The sequence below is a fragment of the Lygodium microphyllum genome, chromosome 23 (assembly GCF_053477565.2).
Source record: "Lygodium microphyllum isolate KBCC chromosome 23, Lygodium_microphyllum_v1.1.10, whole genome shotgun sequence".
Taxonomy (NCBI): Eukaryota; Viridiplantae; Streptophyta; class Polypodiopsida; order Schizaeales; family Lygodiaceae; genus Lygodium; species Lygodium microphyllum.
The window spans coordinates 111,219,756-111,242,705 of record NC_141157.1 but is presented as its reverse complement, the minus strand read 5'-3'; the positions used below and the strand labels follow the sequence as shown (position 1 = coordinate 111,242,705).

At 41.6% G+C, this 22,950-nt stretch overlaps 1 protein-coding gene across 7 annotated transcripts; it reads left to right on the top strand.

The window, feature by feature from the left end:
- The first annotated feature begins 14,261 nt into the window (after positions 1-14,261).
- Positions 14,262-22,558, top strand: LOC148016618 (calcium-transporting ATPase, endoplasmic reticulum-type-like). 7 transcript variants are annotated; one of them, XM_087663648.1, is made up of 9 exons: positions 14,262-14,324; positions 16,833-18,256; positions 18,467-18,572; positions 18,771-18,892; positions 19,122-19,400; positions 19,518-19,901; positions 20,535-20,644; positions 20,885-21,113; positions 21,207-22,558. In XM_087663648.1, exons 2-9 carry the CDS (start codon positions 16,874-16,876, stop codon positions 21,774-21,776), a joined length of 3,183 nt encoding a protein of 1,060 aa, XP_087519774.1. In that variant the 5' UTR covers positions 14,262-14,324; positions 16,833-16,873; the 3' UTR covers positions 21,777-22,558. The 7 variants fall into 7 exon arrangements, with proteins under 7 accessions (XP_087519774.1, XP_087519773.1, XP_087519771.1 ...); XM_087663647.1 differs by having other exon boundaries at positions 14,263-14,362; XM_087663645.1 differs by lacking the exon at positions 14,262-14,324 and adding an exon at positions 14,933-15,067.
- The last annotated feature ends 392 nt before the right edge of the window (positions 22,559-22,950 follow it).

The following is a 22,950-nucleotide window of genomic DNA, read 5'->3' as shown; positions in this document are numbered from 1 at the left end:
CTTGTTGTTGTTCTTGTGCTTTTGTTGCGAGGATTGCCAGCCGTTCCCGTGCTAGGAACTCTATTTCTCTCTCTAGCCTATTTTGTTCCTCGAGCTCATACTGAAGCTTTGCCATGGTATTCCCCTGCCACTCGCTCGGATCACCTTCTTGAGTTGCCAATGGTCCATACCCCTCCAGTCTGACTGTTCTCTTGCTGCACTAGCAACTTTAAGCTCCGCTGCTCGGCCACCAGGTTTTGTTCTTCGTCCTCTAGCCTCTATCTCATGCAGTTTTTGTTATCCTGGGCCTCTTTCTTTTTTGCCTCCAGCTGATCTTGTAATGCCTTGGCCTCCCTTTGCCGATTAGCCTCTTGCTTTGAAACTTCGAGCCTCAGGGATGCCGAGGTTTCCCTTTCCTTTTCTAGCTCCAGCAAGGCCACCTTCTTTTCCTCCTTTGCCGTATCCAGCAGCGTTAGGAGCTCGGCCACGTAGGCATCGTAGTCTGTACCAGGTGACATAGGGATAGGAGCTATGGTGGTTGATGCTTCGAGTTTTTGCCATTTCGGGTCTTTCCTAGACTCAGCATCAGCAGCGGCGTACACATCTCTTTTTGGGCATCTTTCTTTTTTGGGCACGAGTCCTAGGGCTCTTTCGACAGTGACTACATTAAGGGGCGCATGTATCTGTCTTTCTTGATCACCTGCCCTTACCGTGACTATGCCACAGCTTCGTCCTTCATCAAAATTTCTTAAGAATCTGCGCACACGCTGTAGTTTACAGCCTGCCCGACTTTCTCTATGTACTTTTGGAGGCTGCATTTGTCCACCAGCTCTCTTACAGCCGGCTCCTTCGAGATGGCCTCATCCAGGTTCATGGTATGCTTGAATGTGAATTGGCTGAATCCCCGCGTCTCGATGCTGATTCCATATTTTGTCATCTTCGCTTCTGTAAATGGAAGTCTACCCTGTCCTGCCATGGTAGGTGCCTGTCATTACCCAAGTCAATGTTAGAGTTACGATTTGATTCATTCCTAGCATATCCCAAGAAAAAATGTGTGTGACAGTTTGTCGGGCAAATTTAAGGGGATGAAACTTTTTAGAAATAATTAACAACCAAAATCTACTTCCTCCTTGCTTTCTTTCCTATTTGAATTTAGTTGAGCACTGTTAGCCTTTACACTTCTTGCTACATCACTTGGTTAGTCCCTTGGTTGTCACTTGCTCTTCCCCCCTCTTTCCTAAGTGGTACGGGGATCCTTTTCAGGATTTGCGGGGGAGGGGGGAAGGCTCGCATGGGCTGCATGGGGTTAGCTACTTGGCCATAAGCCAGGTATAAAGGTTAGGGTTGTATTCAAATTGGGCATGACAATCAAGTTCGCATGGCTGTAGGGAAGCTTGAGTGATGTAGGTTAAGACGTCATGAAAGATGTCCCCCGAGTTGAGGTGACTAGCAATGTGCAACTCCTCCTGTGTGAGAAACTGGTCAATGTACGGATGGGCCAATGCCTGATCATCTAAGTGTAAGCTGCGTGTAATGGCCAAAACTCTGAATGAAAGAGGTGCCACGTACGTAGGGTCGCGTTCAATTGTTTTGATTGCCCTCCTTTGCTCAGCATTGGTCATGATCCGACGGCCTTTTTTCTCCCATTGGAGTCGTAAGGCGTATCACAGTTGTAGGAATGGAGAAGCAGAGCTGGCAAGTTGCACGAGCTCCTCCAGTTCTCGTTCAGGAGTAGAGCGAGTAAGTTTGCGGTACAAGGTGACTAGTCATCTGAGAATAGCTTGTTCCTTCGAGATTTCTCCATTAGCGATTAGTTCGGCTGCAACTTTGGGAAATTTGATGGTCATGAACTCATAGTCTTCCCAAGTGCATGGCAATGAGCGAACATCAGAAGTGAGGGGTTCGTCAAGAAGTCCTAGGTCAAGCCTCTCGTAGCTTCTAGCGAATGTAGTGAAGGTGTCGTCCAACTCCTTGATGCATATCACTACGTCATTCCCCGAGGTCTCAGCAAGATCCTTGGCCGCTGAAAGGAAGGATCGTCTTTCGTACGAAGGCTTAAGACCTACTGGTGGTGATGGCGCAGTTGGGCTGGACAGTGGTGACTCCCTTGCAGGCATCGTCAATGGGACTTTGCACTTTGGATCATTTGGAAATGCTGCAGCGGGCTCCCGTGCCATAGGAGGCGTGCTGCAATCCATTCGAGCGGGTATGGGGATGTGCACCTCCTCTGACCTGGATGGTGCTAGATCATCCAGTTTGGGACATTGAATGTGTTGGGTGCCCTTAATCATCACCGTTGCTAGGTCAGCGTTCTTTGCGACTTGTGCTTTGCCTGTGCCAATCGGTCCAGCTGGAGTGGGTTTGCCCAAAGTTGATCTTCTTGGGTGTCTGCCCTTAGGCACCCATATCCAGGGGTTGCCCTCATAGTATCCTTGTGCTCACAGGAGATCTTTCAATATCCATCGTGGCGTGTTGGTGTGCCCATGTCGATGGCACCTGGGCTACCTCTTAGGCTGCGACTGATAGTTTTTGTGTTTAGGAGCGTGCTTCTGCTTCTACCAGGAGGTGGCGCTCGCCGTTTTGGCGCCCATATGTGCGTGGGGTCCCTGGCCATGTAAATGGCTTGGGTGGGTTTGCTTCTGGCGGTTGGGGCACGGGGTAAGATATCCATGCCCTTCTCCTTAGGCTTGGCCGTGGGGGTCTCTATCGGTGGCTCTGCAGTTGTAGAAGGCGCAAGATGGCCCTTGCTGAAAGTAGTTACTATGCACACATTGCCCACGGTCAGGTGAATGCGATCTAGGTTGTAGTCCACATTGCAGTTTGTCTGCTTTTTGAAAGTGCGCCCTAGTAGTGATTTATCACTGGCCCCTTTAGTGTTTGGTAACACAATAAAGATGACTGGGATACTTCTAGACTCGACGGAGATAGCCACTTGGCATTTTCCTAAGAGAGAGTAAGTGTTGCCCCCAAATGGGCTAAGTTTCGCGTTTGTGGGCTATAATTTAGGCTGACCAATGTGTGTCTAATGGTCATGTGTCAAGACATTACGGTTGGCCCCTTCGTCAATCAGGGCATCAAAAGAATATGTCCGTTCTGCAGTGACCTGATTTAGAGGTAGGCGGGTGCTACTGCTTCTTCATCTTGATCTGTTAGTTCGGTAATTGTGGCCACGTAGATGGTGATGGGAGCTTCGTGCATCGGTGGATCGTGCAACGGATGGGAAGGAGGATAGTACTTTTTCATGCGACTGCCATTGACAATAATAATTGCAATTTGCAATCTCTATGCAAATTCCTTTTGTGTTTGCAACCTAGCAAACACTTGATACCTTACATATTCGAAATTTGTAACATGTGCACTTGTAAATGGCAGACACAACTAAAATCGTAGTATATCTAGAAACTATTGTTGGAACTACTTGTAGATCTAGAATAAAGGCCAAAATGACCCCAAATGGCAAAAATCACGGTGGAGAGGTCCTACCAGCCTCAGGAGTCTCTTGCATAGCTATAACCTAAGGAAAATTGAGCAAGGTGGAAGAGCTTCTTACCCATTTCTTGCTTGCTTTCTTGCTTTCGTGCTCCAACACCTTCACCTCAACCTTCAATTGAGCTCCCCACAACCATAGGATGGCCTTGATACCATGAAAACAGATAATAGGGGAGAGAGGTGAAGCACCCAAGAGCACACATACACATAAAAGTAATGAAGAATTGAGCAAATAGAGAGATAGGTATGCAATCTTTTTCTTTTTCTTTCTTCTTCTTTCGCACAAAAGAACTAAGCCTATAACATGATAAAAGACTAATATGAAAGTACCAGAACATATGTATGTGTGATTGCTAAGTATAAACCTGCTAGGAAAGAAGAGGTGGCACGATAAATGTGCCATAATCAAGGATGCACTACACGGGTGTAGTCTAGCTGTAGAATCGCTGGTGTATTCTGATGTTGGTTGTCACCTAACACGTTAGTGAATAACATTGTGCCACATCACCAAGGCACATAGTGGATGCTAGCTCATGTAGAGCTTGATATCTCAACATATCTCAATTAGTCTCAATCAATTAGGATAGGGAGATCTATGAGTGGGAGTAGCAGAAAACTTAAGAATCCCCAATGAGATCTCTTTCAACTTTCCACGTGGACCTAGAAAGGTTCTATCACTTAGTATAATGCAAAATGTAATTTAGGTATCCTCATGACTAGGGTAGAAATGGTTGGAATGAAAAGCTCAAGTCCTAACAATGTGGTAGCGAGAACCAATCGACCATTAGTAGGACAAAGTATTTGGGATATCAAGGACCTTGAAGGGCTATGACTCCCAATCAACATGGAGAATGAATATTTTGGATGACAATATTGAGGCACGGTCAACATTCTATAGTGCACTATCATTTGAAAGGAGAATCCCAACTACATGCCTTATCCTAGGAGACATAGGTTGACTATGACTCCAAAACGCATGGTAGGATATGATTTCCCTCTAATCTTCAATGTTAACACTAAAAAGTTGGAAGATAGCCTCAAGTTTCATGAGAAGGGCTTGATTCCCTCTTTTAAATGGTTCGTGGATAACTTCTAACCGTGCCGAGACCTTGCTTTCATTACCATGTGCAACTACCTAAGATTACTTCTCCAGCTACATGATCAAAAGAAGGCGATAGGAGAAGAGGGTTTGCATCCACTCTTTTTTGACATAAATGCAAGAATTGATAGATATGCCATGGTGAGACTACTTCTTCATGCTACTCTATTACCTATGTATTGTTTTGAGCTATTAGAGAATATGAATGCTAGCAAGTTCGCTAGTTGTTGCCACCCCTTCCTTCCATCTATACCCCTTGCTTACAAGAGTAGCACCAAAGATCTACATGATGAACAGGGCATGCCTAGAAAGATCATTGTGACCACTCACCCTGGTAATGCCAAGGAACTAAAGGAAACCATAATGAAACTTATATTTTTTAAAAAGAAAAAAAAGAAAATAAAAGAAGAAAAGTAAACAAAAGCCTCATTAAAACATTCACAATCACATAACCTAGGGGTCCTCACGTTGGACAAATCTCGTGGCAAGAACTAGCAAGCTACGACCCCAATTCCCTAGCCCTTCTCCACTTTACAGACTCAGGGCACCTCAAGGGTAGGATGTCTTGAGCACATCGGTAGACTTGTCATCTTGAGCTTTGCACTACATCTCCCCTTGTAGTAGATATGCCCTCAAGTGTGACAACACTGCAAGCTTACTTGAGGTTCGACTCATCTCCTAATTGCACTCACATTTGCATGACAATGACATCATAATAAAGTAGGCATACACCCTTAAGAAGTGCACCTTTTTTTCTATGGCAAGAGTACAACTTGTAGGTCAACTTGACTAACCAAATGGCACTAGTGGCCTCATCATCCTACCCTCTTCCTTCTTTCCCTCTATAGCATTCCAACCCCCAACAACCAAAGAAAGAGCTAATCCCATCCATACCAACAATGGCCCGAAATTGTAGCATTATTTCCAACCACCCGCTTCATGACCCACCAATGCTAGCCACATTAGGATGCAAAGTGCTATGGGAGTAGCATAAGTCTAGAAGGGGATAATGTTAACCCCTTATAGGAAGGCTTAACAAAGGAGAGCTGTGCACAAAGAAAGGTAAAATTTTAGAACAAAAAGAGAAGCAAAAACTAGAGTGTCTCTCATAAATTTTTGGTGAAAATTTATTTTGCAAGAGATCTGACTCTTGTGCAAATTGTAATAACATCGTAAGGTATGAGCATGAAAATTTCAATTCATGAAGTTTAAAAAACCCATGAGTGTGTATAAGGTAAGAGAAGACTGGTTTAAGCCGATGAGATGGGAGGGTATCCAAAAAATTAGGGCCATGTATAAAAATAAGGCCATGTAAAAGCGTGTAAAAGCTTACATGATAATTGAGGCTATGGAGGTGGAGCTTGCTTGAGATGTATTGCTTGAATCATGAAGCCATCAATGGCCCTTTGGGAATAGATGATAATGAAACAATAAGAACAAACCTACAGTCTCCTACATAACCATGGGGTTGTGATGATTGCCTCTCCTTCATATGGACTATTTCATAGCAACCAGTTGGGGGTCTATCAAATGGGTAGGCTTCCATGGTGTCTTCCTCCCCTACTATTGTATGGGTATGCTCAATGCTTGTTTGCAGCTCTCCTCTTTTCCCTCTTTGTTTTTAATTTTTTTATTTACTCTCTCTCTCTCTGCCTTCTATTTTAGTTATTTTTTCTCCTATGTTGGTTCTCTCTCTCTCTCATGATTGGGCCAGTTTTGTCCAAACTTTATGGCACGGTGATGGAGGAGGAGCTCAGCACGCTGGCAGAGAGAGAGTGCATGCGCACACCCGGACAGGCAGGGTTCAGACGGGCATTTTCTACCATAGACCACATCTTCACTCTCCGTCTGATCGACCAGACATGAGTGAAGAAACAGAGACTGTACTGTTGCTTTGTGGATTTCCGCAGAGCCTTTGACACCGTTCCGAGAGAGAGGCTTTTCAGACGCCTACTTGATCTAGGGGTGGATGATGACATGATGTGGGGTATTTATGCACTATATGAGCGGGTTACTGGCAGAGTCAGATGTCCGGGAGGTATATCAGATCCCCTTGTGAGCACCATTGGTGTGAAGCAAGGATGCCCACTCTCACCGACTCTATTTGGGCTATACATTGATGAGATAGCAGAGTTTATTCAACATCGAGCCGGTGGAGGTATAGATCTCAGTGGAGCCACAGTTCATATCTTACTATATGCAGATGACATTGTGTTGGTCTCAGACTCAGCTCAAGGATTACAGCAGCATTTATTAGCATTGGATGATTTTTGCATACAGAGAGGCATGACAGTGAACCTTGGTAAAACCAAGGTTCTTATATTCCATACATCAGCTCAGATACGCAGACAGAGTATTTTCATGGCACAGCAGGAGGGAGTATTGAGGTCACTAGATCATATGTATATTTGGGAGTCACCTTTACAGCAGCTTCAGGGACTTTCTCAATGACACAGGCAGCTCGTGACCGCCTCACTAGAGGATACTCAGCATTGGCTCTTATGGAGCGACAGTGTCATCAGGCACATTTTCAGGAGCCCCACACCAAGGGGTGGCTCTTTGATACTCTAGTCACTCCAGCACTGATGTATGGAGCAGCTATATGGGGGCCAGGCCTTGCCGATTATGTATGGACATTGATGGAGAGACCTCAGGTGATCACGATATCTAGATTGATTCGCAGCAAGGCCTCAGTCCCACATGACATTGTGCGAGCAGAGCTTGCCACACCGCCTATGCTAGTCGAGGCATTATTTCAGACAGTCTGCTTCCTACACAGATTTCAGGATATGGACAGAGATCGCATTGCATATAGAGCATATATGGCATCTCAGGAGATGGCTCGAGCGGGGGATACCACATCATGGTATGCACAGACTAGAGCTTGGCTTGACAGACATGGGTTGGACATTGATAGACTCCCACCTCTTCTATATGATACTCAGGCTCCCACTTACACCCTCTCTCTCTCTGAGAGGAACAGAGTCATCAGAAAGGAGATATGGCATATTTATATACAGAGGACATGGGTCAGCCCTGCACAGCCATTGCCATCGAAGATGGCACATTATTATACACAGTTCTTGAGGATATCAGAGCAGGGATTCATAGAGATTCCGAGATATATGCAGATCTATATGCCACATCGATTGAGAGTTCTTATTGGACAGCTCAGGGTATCATCACATCAGCTTATGATTGAGAGTGGCAGAGCCAGTGGCATCCCGCGGGAGGAGAGGATATGCCCCCTTTGCAGATCAGAGGTGGAGAGTGAGGAGCATTTTGTTCTCAGATGCCCGGCATACTCAGAGTTGAGATCTAGATACACATTGAGCAGCTCACTTCAGGGATGTATGACTGATATGGATCAGAGATCATTTGGCCGTTTTCTGGGAGAGGCATGGCACATCAGAGAGCAGAGCACACAGCAGGTCCCAGTCAGAGAGGGGCCCACCCAGACGACTATTACACAGTTCTTTTAGATAGACAGAGTGAGAGCTACTGTACCAGCCTCCAGCCAGACCTCCGGGCTCACACTACAGCAGGCTGAGGACCAGCGTACCCGACGCCGCACGAGGATCCGTGGGTTTCGGACCCCACAGCCACACCGACAGGAGATCCGGAGGATTCTTGATCTACATCGACAGCAGACTGAGATCCGACGACACTCGACACATTGGATCTCAGATCTCCAGTTTGCTCTTTCTCCACCACCGATGTACCACATCCTACATCCAGGAGGGATCACCTGCTATTAGCGACTTCGACGACTGCTACTACATCCTAGGATAGTATATCTCCCTGCATCTGTTACATATACACATTGCACTACTTTATCATAGCCGACAGTTGTTCCCCTATCACAGCCGACATTTGTTCCCCTTTTGTAGCCATTATCTGGAGTACCAGAGCTACATACGCACATACACATACACGACACTTATCACACTCACAGCACCGTATTTTCAGTTTCCAGTTTTTAGCTTTTTATTCAGCACTTTTATTTTGGAAAGCTGGACCTCATCAGTTGTATCACAGTTTGTCTCATAGGCCAGTTTTGGTCTTTAGAAGACGTTAATATAACTTTCTTTCTTTCTTTCTCTCTCTCCTTTTATTCTCCCCCTCCCCCCTCTCTCCTCTCTTTTCCTTCTCTCTCCCTCTCCTCTTTTTTCCTTTTATTATTATTATTCTTCTCTTTCTCTCTTCATTCGCTTTTTAAAATTTTTCTTTTCTCTCTCTCTCTCTCTCTCTCCTCTCTTTTCCTTCTCTCTTTCTCCTCTATTTTTTCTTCTCTCTCTTTTTAAATTTTATCTTTCCTCTCTCTATAATTTTCCCTACATATTCCCTCTCTCTCTCTCTCTCTCTCTCTCTCCTTCCACTTTCTTCCCCCCTCAGTCTCTCTTAAAGTATGCAAATTTTATTTTTCCCTATATATAAATTTCTCTCTTTATGTTTATATTCTCTCTCTTCTCCTCTCTCTCTCTCTCTCTCTCTCTCTCTTTCTCTCTATCCCCTTTTCTTCTCCTCTCCTTTCTCCTAATTTTCTTTTTTTTCCTCTCCCTCTCTCTCTTTTAAATTGTCTTTTCTCTCTCTCTCTCTCTCTCTCTCTCTCTCTCTCTCTCTCTCTCTTCTTGCCTCTCTCCTCTCTCCCTTTCATTCTCTCTCAAAAAATATTTAAATTTAAAAAAGATTTTTCTCTTTTCTCTTTTTCCCATCTCTCTTCCTCTTTCCTTCTTTCTTCTCTCTCCTCTCTCCTCTCTTTTCCTACTCTCTCCTCTTTTTTCCTTTTTTTCTTCTTCTCTCTTTAAAATTTTTTCTTTTCTTTTTCTTTTAAATTTTGTCTTTCCTCTCTCTATAATTCTCTCTTTGTCTTTAAATTCTCTCTTCTTCTTCTTCTTCTTCTTCTTCTTCTTTTCTCTCTCTCTCTCCTTTTATTCTCTCAATCTCTCTCCCTCCTTTTCTTCTCCCCCCTCTCTCTCTTTTTCTTTTTCTTTTTCCTCTCTCTCTCTCTCTCTCCTTATTTTTCTTTTCCTCTCTCTTTCTCTTTCAAGTTTTTTCTCTCGCTCTCTTTTATATATAAATAAATAAATAAATAAATAAATATATAAATATAATTCTCTCTCTATTTTTCTCTTTTCTCTCTTTCCCTTTCTCTCCCCCTATTTTCTTTCTCTTTCAAATTATATATTTCCTCTCCGTCTCTCTCTCTAGGTCTAAACCTATATTAAAAATATTTAATTAAAAAAAGACTATTATCTTTTCTCTTTCTCCCCCCTCTTTGTCTTTTTCTTCTTCTTTTAATCTTTCTCCTTCTTCTTCTTCTATCTCCCTCTCAAAGTATGTGAAAAATTATGTCTAAAAAGGTTAAATTAAAAAATTTAAGATATTTAATTAAAATTTTAAATTTAAATGTTTAATCTAGAGAGAGAGAGAGAGAGAGAGAATGAAGGCCCTACACATGAGAGAGAGGGGGGAGGGAAAGAAGAAAAATGTTTAATTTAAAAAAGACTATTCTCTTTCCTCTTTCTCTCCTTCATCTCTCCGTTTTCATCTTTTTATCCTTCTTCTTCTTCTCTCGCTCTCTCTCTTCTTCTCTCTCCCCAAAGAACTTTAAATTAAAAGAAAAATTTAAATTAAAAAGTTTAATCTAACTGAGAGAGAGAGAGAGAGAGAGAGAGAGAGAGAGAGAGAGAGAGAGAGAGAGAGAGAGAGAGAGAGAGAGAGAGAGAACATAGGCCCTACACATGAGAGAGAGGGGGGAGGGGAGAGGAATTTAATTAAAAAGGGGAGAAGTGAAAGAGAGAGATTATAAGTGAGAGAGAGGGGAGGGGGTTTTAATTTAAAAAAGGGAGGTGAGGGGAGGCCTTTTAATGAAAAAAGGGAGGGGGAAGAGAAAATGAGAGATTACACGTGAGAAAGAGCGGAGGGGAGTGGGTTTTGATTGAAAAGGAAGGTTTGGAAAAGATGGTAGGTTCAGGAAGCCCTCTAGAGGTCGAAAAACTTTAAATGAAAAAGTTTAATCTAATAGAGAGAGAGAGAGAGAGAGAGAGAGAGAGAGAGAGAGAGAGAGAGAGAGAGAGAGAGAGAGAGAGCCTAGGCCTTACACATGAGAGAGAGAGGGGGGAGGGGGGAGAAATTTAATTAAAAAGGGAAGGGAAAAAAGAAAGAGAGAGATTATAAGTGAGAGAGAGGGGAGGGGGTTTTAATTTTAGAAAGGGAGGTGGGGGACTTGTAATGAAAAAAGGGAGGGGGCAAAGAAAAGGAGAGATTACATGCGAGAAAGAGGGGAGGGGAGAGGGTTTTGATTGAAAAAGGGAGGTTTGGAAAATGGGTAAGTTTAGTAAGCCCTTTGGAGATTCAGGGCTTTCCGAACCTATAGCAAAAATAATATAGTAGTAAGATATTCTCTCTTTTCTTCTCCTCTCTCTCTCCCCCCTTTTATTCTCCTCTCCTTTCTCCCGATTTTTATTTTTTTCTCTCCCTTTCTCTTTTTAAAATTTTATCTTTTCTCTCTCTCTCTTCCCCCCTCTCTCATTCTCTCTCCCTTCCTCTCTCTCTAAAAAAATATTTAAATTTAAAAAAGACTTTTCTTTTCTCCTTTTTCCCATCTCTCTTCCTCTTTTCCTCTTTCTTCTTCTTTCTCTCTCCCCGCTTTTCTTCTCTCCCCTCCTATCTTTTCCATTTTTCTTCTTTTTTTCTTTTTTTCTCTTTTTTTATATTTTATATTTCCTCTCTCGATAATTCTCTCTCTGTGTTCAAATTCTCTCTCTTCTTCTTCTTCTTCTTCTTCTTTTCTCACTCTGCTTTTATTCTCTTAATCTCTCTCCCCCCTTTTCTTCTCCCCCCTCTCTCCTCTCTTTTCCTTCTCTCTCTCTCTCTCTCTCTCTCAAATTTTATATTTTCTCTCTCTATATTCCTCCTGTCTCTCCTCTTCTTTCTTTTTTGCTATTTGTATATTTATTTCGATCTCTCTCTTTCTCTCTCTCTCTCTCTCTCTCCTTATTTTTCTTTTCCTCTCTCTTTCTCTTTCAAGTTTTTTTCTCTCGCTCTCTTTTCTCTCTATATATTTTTTCATCTCTCTCTATTTTTCTCTTTTCTCTCACTCCCTTTCTCTCCCCTAATTTTCTCTCTCTTTAAAATTATATATTTCCTCTCCGACTCTCTCTCTAAGTAAAAAACTATATTAAAAATATTTAATTTAAAAAAGACTATTCTATTTTCTCTTTCCCCCCTCTCTCCATCTTTTTCTTCTTTTTTTTATCATTCTCCTTCTCCTTCTTCTTCTATCTCCCTCTCAAAGTGTGTGAAAAACTATGTCAAAAAAACTTTAAATTTATTTTTATAGAATATTTAATTAAAAATTTTAATCTAACACAGAGAGAGAGAGAGAGAGAGAGAGAGAGAGAGAGAGAGAGAGAACATAGGCCCTACACATGAGAGAGAGGGGGGAGGGGGAGAAGAAAAAAGTTTAATTTAAAAAAGACTATTCTCTTTCCTCTTTGCCTCCCTTCTCTTTGCGTCTTTTTCTTTTTATCATTCTTCTTCTTCTTCTTCTTCTTCTCTCTCTCTCTCTTTTCCTTCTTTTCTCTCCCAAAAAAACTTTAAATTAAAAATTTTACTCTCTCTCCCTGAAAAATTTTAAATTAACAAGTTTAATTTGAGAGAGAGAGAGAGCCTAGGCTCTACACATGAGAGAGAGAGGGGGGAGAGGGGAGGAATTTAATTAAAAAGGGGAGGGGGAAAAGAAAGAGAGATTATAAGTGAGAGAAAGAGGAGGGGGTTTTAAGGGAGGTGAGGGGGGAAGGGGGGGGGGGGGGGGGCAGGGGGGCTTTTAATATAAAAGGGAGAGGGAAAAGAAAAGGAGAGATTACAAGTGAGAAAGAGGGGAGGGGAGGGGTTTTGATTGAAAAAGGGAGGTTTGGAAAAGGAGGTAGGTTTGGGAAGCCCTCTAGAGGTTCGGGGCTTTGTGAACCTATAGCGAAAATAATAAAGTAGTAATTAAAAAGGGAAGGGGGAAAAGAAAGAGAGATTATAAGTGAGAGAGAGAGGAGGGGGTTTTAATTTAAAAAAGGGAGGCGAGGGGGGGCTTTTAATATAAAAGGGAAGGGGAAAAGAAAAAGAGAGATTACAAGTGAGAAAGAGGGGAGGGGAGGGGTTTTGATTGAAAAAGGGAGGTTTGGAAAAGGAGGTAGGTTTGGGAAGAGGTTCGGGGCTTTGCGAACCTATAGCGAAAATAATAAAGTAGTAATATAAAATAAATTACTCAATGTCATTGTTTTCATAAAATGTCTCTTATCTTCATTAGCTTCTCCTCACAAGCTCTTCATGGAGTTATTTATACTTATTATTCAACCACTATATCAAATTTATTGGCTTGAAGTGATCCTATAGATGGAATGCCTCATAGAGGTCAAGTTTATTATGATGGCAAATGTAACTCACCATCCTCGTTGTGTTCTAATTTACACATTGCATGCACAATGCAAAACCTGACACAAATAGGTGTCTACTCAAAAGAAAGCAGATCCAAAACTGAGACTCAGCTCATAAGCATCCTGTGAACCAAGACATATACTCAATGCAACATCCAATTGTCGGAGTATAATCCCAAAGTCTCAATACATCTGTAACTGCTCAATGACATAGACTGCTCCAATACATGTAACTGCTCCAATAGCATGTAATCCCTGCTCAGTAGATACATTTGATAATGAACATACGCATGATAGCTTCAAGAGTCTATTTGGAGTTTTAAAGATGAAATGACCACACGTGAGCAAAATGAAACCATGCAAATGTGCAAAATTAGAAGCAATGAAAAGCACAAAGTTGGAGATGAAGCAACAAGATTTTGACAGCAAACTATGGTAGCAACTTGTAAATATGCTCAAAAGCTCAACCTAAGAGCCTAGATAATGCATTTTCTTTAGAAAATAGTCATTCCCCTCAACCACACACACATGATGTAGCACTAGACCTCTTTGCCAACTTGCATATGTCTTAAATTGCAATCAATGATAGCAAAAGATGGCTTAAATTGATAGGAGTAAACATGACTTGCAATTTGAACAACAGGTTGATATATCAAAACAATGATGCGTATATGATAAAGGAAAGGATAGAATGCTCACGATAATATGTGCATGTGAAAAGCAAGCAAGAGGAAGTTGCAATGAAGGTACAAGAGGGGAATAACTTAAAAAGAATTGGGAAAGCCACCTCAAAAAGCAAAAGATATGGACTCTATGCCAAGGGAATATAAAGGTCATAATTTAGAGGTCCAAACTTCAAGGTTCTTTCAAGTTTCATATCATAAAATTATCATGGTGATCCGAGTAACAAGGGAAAGCAGGTTGAGCAAGTAACATTAAAATACATTTCATTTAGGAGGTCAACATTAAGAATACTTTCTTAAAGTGTAGAATAGTACTTGTGTGCTTCCATCCAAATAGTAAAATGCCCTATATGATTGGTTTTGTGTGCTTCTGACCATTCCATTCTCATGATTTTCAAGTGAATGATAAGTCACAAGTGGAAGATTCGTTACTAGTTTACACAACAAAATCAATGAGGGGAAGAAATAAAGTCTTTGTGAGGTGACAATGGGGACAATGATGATGCAACACTAGGCAAGATGAAGAAGAATCTACATTGAGGTTATAAGCACATGTATATATTGTTGAGGTAGCGAGTGATACGAGTAAGAAGGAGAGGTTCCTTATTTCAATGCAACAATCGTGCTAAAGGGCAAACCTTGGTAATGTGCAAATCTTGAAGAGGCATACCCTAGGTTATGTAAATTTAAGCTTTGCTTTTTGAGACATAGTTGCATATTTTAAGTTAAACTCCCATGTTAGAAGACATTGGAAGGGTCCAAGAAGGCTACAAGTCATTTCACTTTAAGAAAGGAATAAAGTCTTTCATGTGCTTTGTGTTACTTCTTTTTCATCTTGAGAGATTAAAGTACAAGAAACTGTAAGGAAGCTTCGCTAGTGTGGATTTAATGTTATGGTTTATGTTGTCTTAAATGTTGAGCCTTTATTTGACATACAAAATTTAATTATCTTAAAACACTAAGCCTTTCTTTATTATGCAGTTCTCTTTCCTAAGGTGGTTTTCCGTGACCACGAGTCACTACGGTTGGCGTAGGAAACTTAAAGTTGCGGTTTGATTGTGGGTTATTACACATGGGTCCAACTCAAAGATTTCATTTTGACTTAGCGATTTCAATATGTTTTAAAGATCCATAACCTCATATCTTCAAAAGTTCTTGGGATTTTAATGTGGTTTAAACATCCACAAGGGCAAGTCTTCAAAAATTAAAATGGAAGAAGAAGAAGAAGAAGAAGAAGAAGAGAGGTAAGGGAGACCGGAGAGGGTTTAGTCTTATAATTTTGAGGGGAAAAAGAAAGAAATTTAACACTTTGTGGTCATGATAAAGCAAATTTCACACTCCTTCCAAGGAGAATATGAAGGGGTTGCAGCCCTCCCTCTCAATAGGTAATGAGATCGAATATGAGTGTTCTCCTTGGCATTTTCGAGTGGGCGAATATTGGTATTTTGTGATGATATATCTAAGTCCGAATTTGGCCTCCTTGATGCCTTAATTAGGTAAGAAATCTGCAAAATGGAGCCCTCATTTTGCATCTTTCTGTTACTGTCCAAGATTGCTGTAATGGGTGATAACCTGTGCAGAGACTTCAGGTGCCAAGATTTAAGGACCCAATGGACCTCATGACTATGTTAACCCCAAAAAAATAAGAATCCTTAATAGGTAGCAATCATCATATAGTAATTAATTATGCCAAAGAGGATATTAAAGGATTTGGGATGTGGGTTGCCAAAATTTGATTATTTATCCGGGGGTTGGATGTTGCTTTAACAGGCAGAATAATAAGCATTAATGGTAAACTATGCCAATTGGGTTTGGGTGTGATGCTGGTTGTGGGGCGAGTCGAGACTTTTAAAAAATTGAGGGAGCAGCTCGTCACTGTCTTCCATGGCTGTTCTTGTTGTTGTTGCTGCTGCTGCTGCTGCAGTGCTTTGGGAACACGAGGTCTGATCATGATATCAATTGAATTGATTATTGAGTCCCGATTATCGGTTCTGTGAAGTAGACCCATTGCGGGTTGGAAATGATTCTGAATAATAATTCCATGTCTTTTCTGATTTGTTGGGAGTAGACAGTAATCTGGACTGAAGGGTGAAATCTAAAATTTTTTGACAGCTACATAGTACAGATGAACCTATCTGTATACTTACCTATCTGTATACTTATCTATCAAAGCTTATTTATTGGTATATTACAAGCATTGTTAATCTGCGTGTATATCTACAAGCCTTGTATACTACAAGGCATAATTATACACACACACACACACACACACACACACACACACACACACACACAATAGACCAAATCAACCTATCTGACAAAATTATGGGAACTATCAATTTTCGGGAGCATTTTTTTGATTTAGTGTTCAGATCAAGTCTTTCTGTATAGATGCATCACGCGTGTATATGTAGATGTAGAATATACAAACAGTTGTATTGTACTGATTTATTTAGAGTTCACATACAGTTTTTCTATCTAAATGCATGTATATGTATGCACAGTCTGTGTACAACCAACTGTATTTTATGTGGTGGGTGGCTTTGCAAAGTGCAGATTAATAGAAGTCTCTCACAGGTTCGTTTGTTAACTTATTATAAGTACCAGCCTGTACTTTACCGGAGTTTTTTTTCTCTTTCTTTGCGTTTCCTGGAAAGATCCTTTTCATATCTTAAAGAAAAGCTAATGTGCGCATGCCTTAGGACGATGAACTCACTCAGAAGCACCTTCAAGCCTTCTTGGTTGGGAGCAGCCCTGGACTCTTGATTCGTCTGCTTTTGTTTGTCACTGTGATCCTGATTCTGAAATGGAAGTAGGCATTTAGATCCCCTATTTTTCTTATTTGTTTTCTTCCTGTGTATTGTGGCGGTCTTTTTCCGGGCTGTTGGAAGAATACGAGGGGACCATGCAAGCAACAAGGTTGCCGTTTTCACTTTGAGTGTGACCCAAAGTGGAATTCAAATGGGAAAAAATTAGAGGGAAGGTACCGAAGGAATGCTTTAAATTGCGGGGGATGATGAAACTTGTTGATGCCTGGCAATGATGAAATTTGTTAATGCTTGGCAGCGCTCAATTTGTGCCCAATCAGTTTACTAAGAAGAGCTCCATTTGCTAATGCTTAGCTGAGCTCATATTTCTGATCAATCTCAGTGCAGGAAGCATTGGCACAAGGAGCAGCTAGAGTGCTAGGCATGGCACCTTCCCAAGAGGGGTATCCAGCATGGTCCAGATCTGTAGATCAGTGTCTGTATGAGTACCAGGTTGACATTGCAGAAGGCTTGAATGATGTTAGCGTGCAGAAACGGCGAGAAAAGTACGGGTGGAATGAACTTGAGAAGGAGAGGGGGAAGCCCTTGTGGAAGCTGGTCTTGGAACAGATCAATGACACCCTGGTCAAAATCCTACTTGCTGCGGCTATGATCTCGTTTGTTCTTGTGCTGCTTGAAAATAAAGGCGACCATATTGATGATGATGCACAAAGAGGCATCTCCGCCTATGTTGAGCCTTTGGTCATTCTCTGCATTGTGGTTTTGAATGGCATTTTTGGTATATGGCAAGAGAGCAATGCAGAAAGTGCCCTGCAAGCATTGAAAGACCTACAGCCTGATAAAGCACGGGTTTTGAGAGAATACAAAATCATACCGGATCTGCCTGCAAGAGAGCTTGTCCCTGGAGACATAGTGGAGATGCGGGTTGGAGACAAGGTCCCTGCAGACATAAGGATTGCTAGATTGACATCTTCTACTCTGCGTGTCGAGCAGAGCTCCTTAACAGGGGAAAGCATGGCAGTACTCAAATCTACCCTGCCCACACGACAAGAAGACATCGAGATTCAAGGCAAAGAATGCATGCTGTTTGCAGGCACTGTCGTGGTGAATGGTGGCTGCCTTGGTATCGTCACAAGCATTGGGATGTCAACTGAAATAGGGAAAATACAAGCTCAGATACAAGAAGCTGCTATGGAAGACCAAGATACACCACTGAAGCAGAAGCTTGATGAGTTTGGGCAATCCCTTACCTTTGCCATTGGAGTTGTCTGCTTCTTGGTCTGGCTCATTAACTACAAACACTTCCTTTCCTGGGAAGTTGTTGATGGATGGCCCAAAAACTTCACGTTTTCAATTGAAAAATGTACTTACTATCTCAAGATTGCAGTGGCTCTGGCTGTAGCTGCAATCCCTGAGGGCCTTCCTGCTGTGATTACTACTTGTCTTGCACTGGGCACGCGGAAAATGGCCCAGAAAAAGGCCATTGTCCGCAAGCTTCCAAGTGTTGAGACTCTGGGTTGCACCACAGTGATCTGCTCTGACAAAACAGGTACCCTTACCACAAACCAGATGTCAGTCACTGAATTTGTTGCGAATGGGCACTGCGACAATATTCTTCGAGAGTTTCATGTGGAAGGTACCACCTATAACCCCAAGGAAGGTGGCATATTGGGATGGTCTAAAGGTCTACTGGATTCAAACTTGCAGTCGATAGCTGAAGTTGCTGCCTTGTGTAATGATGCTGAAGTTGTATGCAGATCAAAACAATTCTATGCTACAGGCATGCCTACAGAGGCAGCTCTTAAGGTACACAAGTATTCATAAATCTGGAGGTCCCTTTTCTTAAATTCTGCAGTGACTGTAGCTCAAAGTTTTAACTTTGAGGATCAGAAAGCTTTAATGAGTAGTCCCATGGGCTTTTGCAAGCATTTCTCAGCTCATGAGTTCAATGGCTTGTATTCCACTACTCATGCAAGCACTTGAATTTCCAAGTATAATATTGGTGTATATGTGCAGGTTTTTGTAGAAAAGATGGGGATTCCTGATCAAGAGGTGAATCTGAAAGTATGTGAGCAACAGGCATGGTCATCTGACGCTGTTCACGATGACAAGGTTAGATTAGGTGAGTACTATGCAGCTTGTTATTTATGACAGACATGTTTCTTAGTTTTTATCAGTACACATTCTATATTTGGCTGGCAGATTTGACACATTATGATGACAATCGAATAATACAAAGCTACAGACTAAAGAGAATTGAGTGTTGCAAATGTACAATTAAATAATGGAGTACTTAAAGGTAACTTAGTTGGTTCTGCAGCTTGCTGTGAGTGGTGGAGTTTGAGAGAAAGGCGAGTGGCTCTACTAGAATTCGATCGAACTCGTATGTCAATGGGTGTTATTGTGCGAATGAGAAATGGAATGACCAAGCTCCTTGTAAAGGTATGCAATGATGACGTCTTGGATCTTTTTGTCTCTTGCCATATCTGAAATGGGTCTGCTGCTTGTGTGTTTTGTTTTCATTTCATGCACATTGTAGAGACTGCACTTCCACAATGCTCAGTGCTAGTCCATGAGTGCTTGTAGAACTGTCAAAACTAAGATGAGTTATTATGAATTAGGACTAGAGTTGAATGATGAATGATGGTGACACTTTTAATACCTTTTGAAGGGTGCAGTGGAGAGTGTTTTGGAGAGAAGTTCCTTCATCCAGTTGGCTAATGGAACAGTGGTACCGATGACCGGCGAGATACAAGCTCTTTGGTTGAGTAAGATGCACAGGATGACCTCAAAGGCACTTCGATGCTTAGCATTGGCATACAAAGAACAACTTGGAGAGTTTTCTGACTATGATGGTGAAAGACATCCTGCTCATATAAAGCTACAGGATCCTGCTAAGTATAGCATCATTGAGAGCAATCTTGTTTTTGTCGGAATAGTAGGATTGAGAGTAAGTTCTCACATCTCAGTGTGACTTAGCATGTCATTTTTCAGCAACTTCCTGAAAGCTGTGGTTCAAACCCCGAATGGCTTGCAGTCTTCTTAAGTTTGATTAATTGAAATACAGGATCCTCCTCGTCTGGAAGTGCACCAAGCAATTGAAGACTGTAGACAGGCTGGTATACGAGTGATGGTAATTACTGGTGACAACAAGAATACAGCAGAAGCTATTTGCAAAGAGATTGGAATCTTTTCTGAGAACGAGGATTTGAGCATGAAAAGTTTAACTGGGCGGGAGTTTTTCTCTCTGCCGCTGGAGCAAAGATCAGAAATTCTTGCAGGCTCAGGTGGGCGAGTCTTTTCAAGGGCAGAGCCTAGACACAAACAGGATATAGTCCGAATGCTGAAAGATGGAGGTGAAATAGTGGCAATGACAGGAGATGGTGTAAATGATGCACCTGCCCTCAAGCTTGCTGATATTGGCATAGCCATGGGCATCTCTGGGACAGAGGTATGCAGATGAACCACTTTGATCCCATTCTTGTTGTCTGGTCTATTATCATGTATATCAAACTTCCATAGCTCATCACATTTAAAGCGTATCATGCTTGTGAGATGGCCTACTATTAAACAAGCAGCTTAGTTGTTCTTTTACATTCACATGACAAGAAGGGTATAGAACTCTTATCAAGCTTCAAATTCGATCTTGTCTCTCATAGGTGATGTTTATTACAGTCGCATGGGTTCTCCATTGATTGAACTTCTTATTCATTTCCCCCCCTTTGGATGAACTGTCATAGTATATTGTGTTCTACATGAGTAGTTACAAAATGTGGGGGTAAGCACAGATGTCTGAGTAATTTGATTCAACTTGCAGTTCTAGGATTACTTTCTTTTCACACTGTTGTCTTACATTGAACTACTTACATTTGATTTTTCAATGCTTTTGACTTGTAATGTGTAGTAATGAGATTATTATTTCACCTCAATAGAAAATGTCTTTTGAACCAAGGATTTCGTTGAATCTGATGAAGAAAGAGAATCTTATAAAAGGGTCTGACGAAGAAAGAGAATCTTATAAAAGGGTCTGATGAAGAAAGAGAATCTTTTAGAAGGGTCTAAGGAAAGTTTTATGTGCATGCAGGTGGCAAAGGAGGCATCTGATATGGTTCTGGCTGATGACAACTTCAGTACCATTGTTGTTGCAGTCTCTGAGGGCCGCTCCATATATAGCAATATGAAGGCGTTCATTCGGTATCTCCTCAACTCCTCTACCTTCTTTGCACATAAGATGGACTAAACCTGCCTGGCATCTTAATGGCAAAAGCACTTCTGCTGATGCTCTCTTCTTGAAGATGTCCCTTAATTTCATTGAATTTTTCAATTAGACCCTTGTATATTTGTCAATGCAGTAAAATAGTTGTAGCAATTTGAAGTCCTAAATTGCCCCCAACTAATAACTTTTCCCTGTATTGGAATGAACTTGCTATCCAGGTACATGATCTCCTCTAATATTGGGGAGGTGGTCTCTATATTCCTAACAGCTGCATTAGGACTTCCAGAAAGCTTGATTCCAGTGCAGCTTCTATGGGTTAATCTCGTCACAGATGGACCCCCCGCAATGGTACTTGGCTTCAATCCTCCAGATGTCCATATAATGAAGAAACCGCCACGAAATAAAGATGATGCACTGATCAGTGCATGGGTGTTGCTTAGATATCTGGTATGAATCATTTAATTCTAGAGGCCTGCTTTTTTTAATCTTACATTCTTCTTGCAATGAATGAGCTGACATTTCTTATTGATTAACTTGCAGGTAATCGGTTCATATGTTGGACTTGCAACGGTTGGTGTATTCGTGATATGGTATACTCATGGGTCGTTCTTGGGTCTTGACATTTCTGGCGATGGGCATACACTCGTCAGCTACTCTCAACTTACAGGATGGGGGGAATGCAGCAATTGGGATGGCTTTCAAGTTTCTCCTTTCACTGCAGGCTCAGAGGTGCTGAGTTTTGATAACAATCCATGTGATTATTTCAGCACGGGGAAAGTTAAGGCCACAACTCTTGCATTATCTGTACTTGTATCCATTGAGATGTTCAACTCACTCAACGCCCTCTCCGAAGATGCCAGCCTTCTAGTAATGCCTCCATGGTCTAATCCCTGGCTTCTGGTAGCTATGTCAGCATCTTTTGGACTTCACATTTTGATCCTCTATGTTCCTTTCCTTGCCAATGTCTTCGGCATTGTGCCGCTCACTTTCAATGAGTGGTGTCTAGTTCTGATGGTCTCTCTTCCTGTCATATTCATAGATGAGCTTCTAAAATGCATAGGCAGAAGGCTATTGAAAACAGGTCAACCACAGAAGCTCAAATCCCTTTAGACAGCTATTTGAGCTCGGCACTATTAATAGTCATAATCAAGAAGTCAAATATCAACTCACCTATTAGGCAGTGCCTTTGTACAGCCATTCATGCTGCCAAACAAGATGCAATACACACACATGGGAGAGAATACATCATTGGACGAAATTCCTTTCAAGAAGGACAGAATTAATATAGCAGGCACAAGCCTTATTATTCTTCATAATGACTGGCAGGTTGGAAATTGAGGGGCTGCTTTTGAAGGCAACAATGGGTGAAAGTCCAGTGATTTATGGTTCTAGATGCTTAATAATCAGCCTCACACTTAGGAACCACAAAGCATAAAGTTTCTAACAAAACTCAACAATGTACGAGGTCATTTGCATTGCCATGTCATGCTTCTTGGGCCAATTCATAGCCATCACTGGCAGATCTTGTATACTCAAGCACTTCCAAGTATAAGATAGTCGATTCTTTGAACAACACAGAGCCTAATGGCTGTGTAGTTGTACTCTATGCGAAGATAGGGATTATGCCAATGGCAGCACTCAGAATGGTTGAGATAGGAAGAGATATAAAGGTGATATCTTAATTGGAACTTGTGCTTGTATGGACACATCTTTATTGAAAAGGCCAAAGTTGCTTCATAACTTTGTCCGACATGATACCTGGATATCTAAGGTGCCCAATAGTTTGCATGCACTGATGCCATTCAAAATGTTGATGTTGAAGTATTACATTAGTTTGGCAATAATGAAGCATTTTGTGTTGTCCAACGATGCCCTAATATCATTTAACACATTGATATTGCCATGAAGGATCTTGGAAATGCCAAGGTTGTAACTTTGCCATGAGACAAGTTAACCTTCCCAATCTTCTTATCACAACACGTGAACGATGCTATTAATGGGAATAATTGAATAAATAGTGAAATTGAAATACTTACAACTAGAATCAGGATGCAACAGGTACAAGGCCCCAAATCCTTAAAGCATTGGTGTTGATCAATATACTAAAGCCTATCTGAAACACATGATCTTCTCTCCTTAGATTTGTCGTCAGAGGCAAAATGTGCTTGATACAAGATGTGAAAGTTGGCTTGGATGATAGGTCAAGTCCCCCCTCAGGGCCCATAGGCAAATAACAAATGGTCCATCCTTGGGAATCAAACACACATGGAACATGCGCTTGTGT

Excerpts from the sequence above, each read along its gene's own strand:
- LOC148016618 (XM_087663644.1), top strand. The coding sequence starts at position 15,503 with ATGCTGGTTGTGGGGCGAGTCGAGACTTTTAAAAAATTGAGGGAGCAG. Across the intron at positions 18,893-19,121 it reads TGACCAAGCTCCTTGTAAAG|GGTGCAGTGGAGAGTGTTTT; the intron begins GTATGCAATGAT and ends TACCTTTTGAAG. Across the intron at positions 19,902-20,534 it reads TGGGCATCTCTGGGACAGAG|GTGGCAAAGGAGGCATCTGA; the intron begins GTATGCAGATGA and ends ATGTGCATGCAG.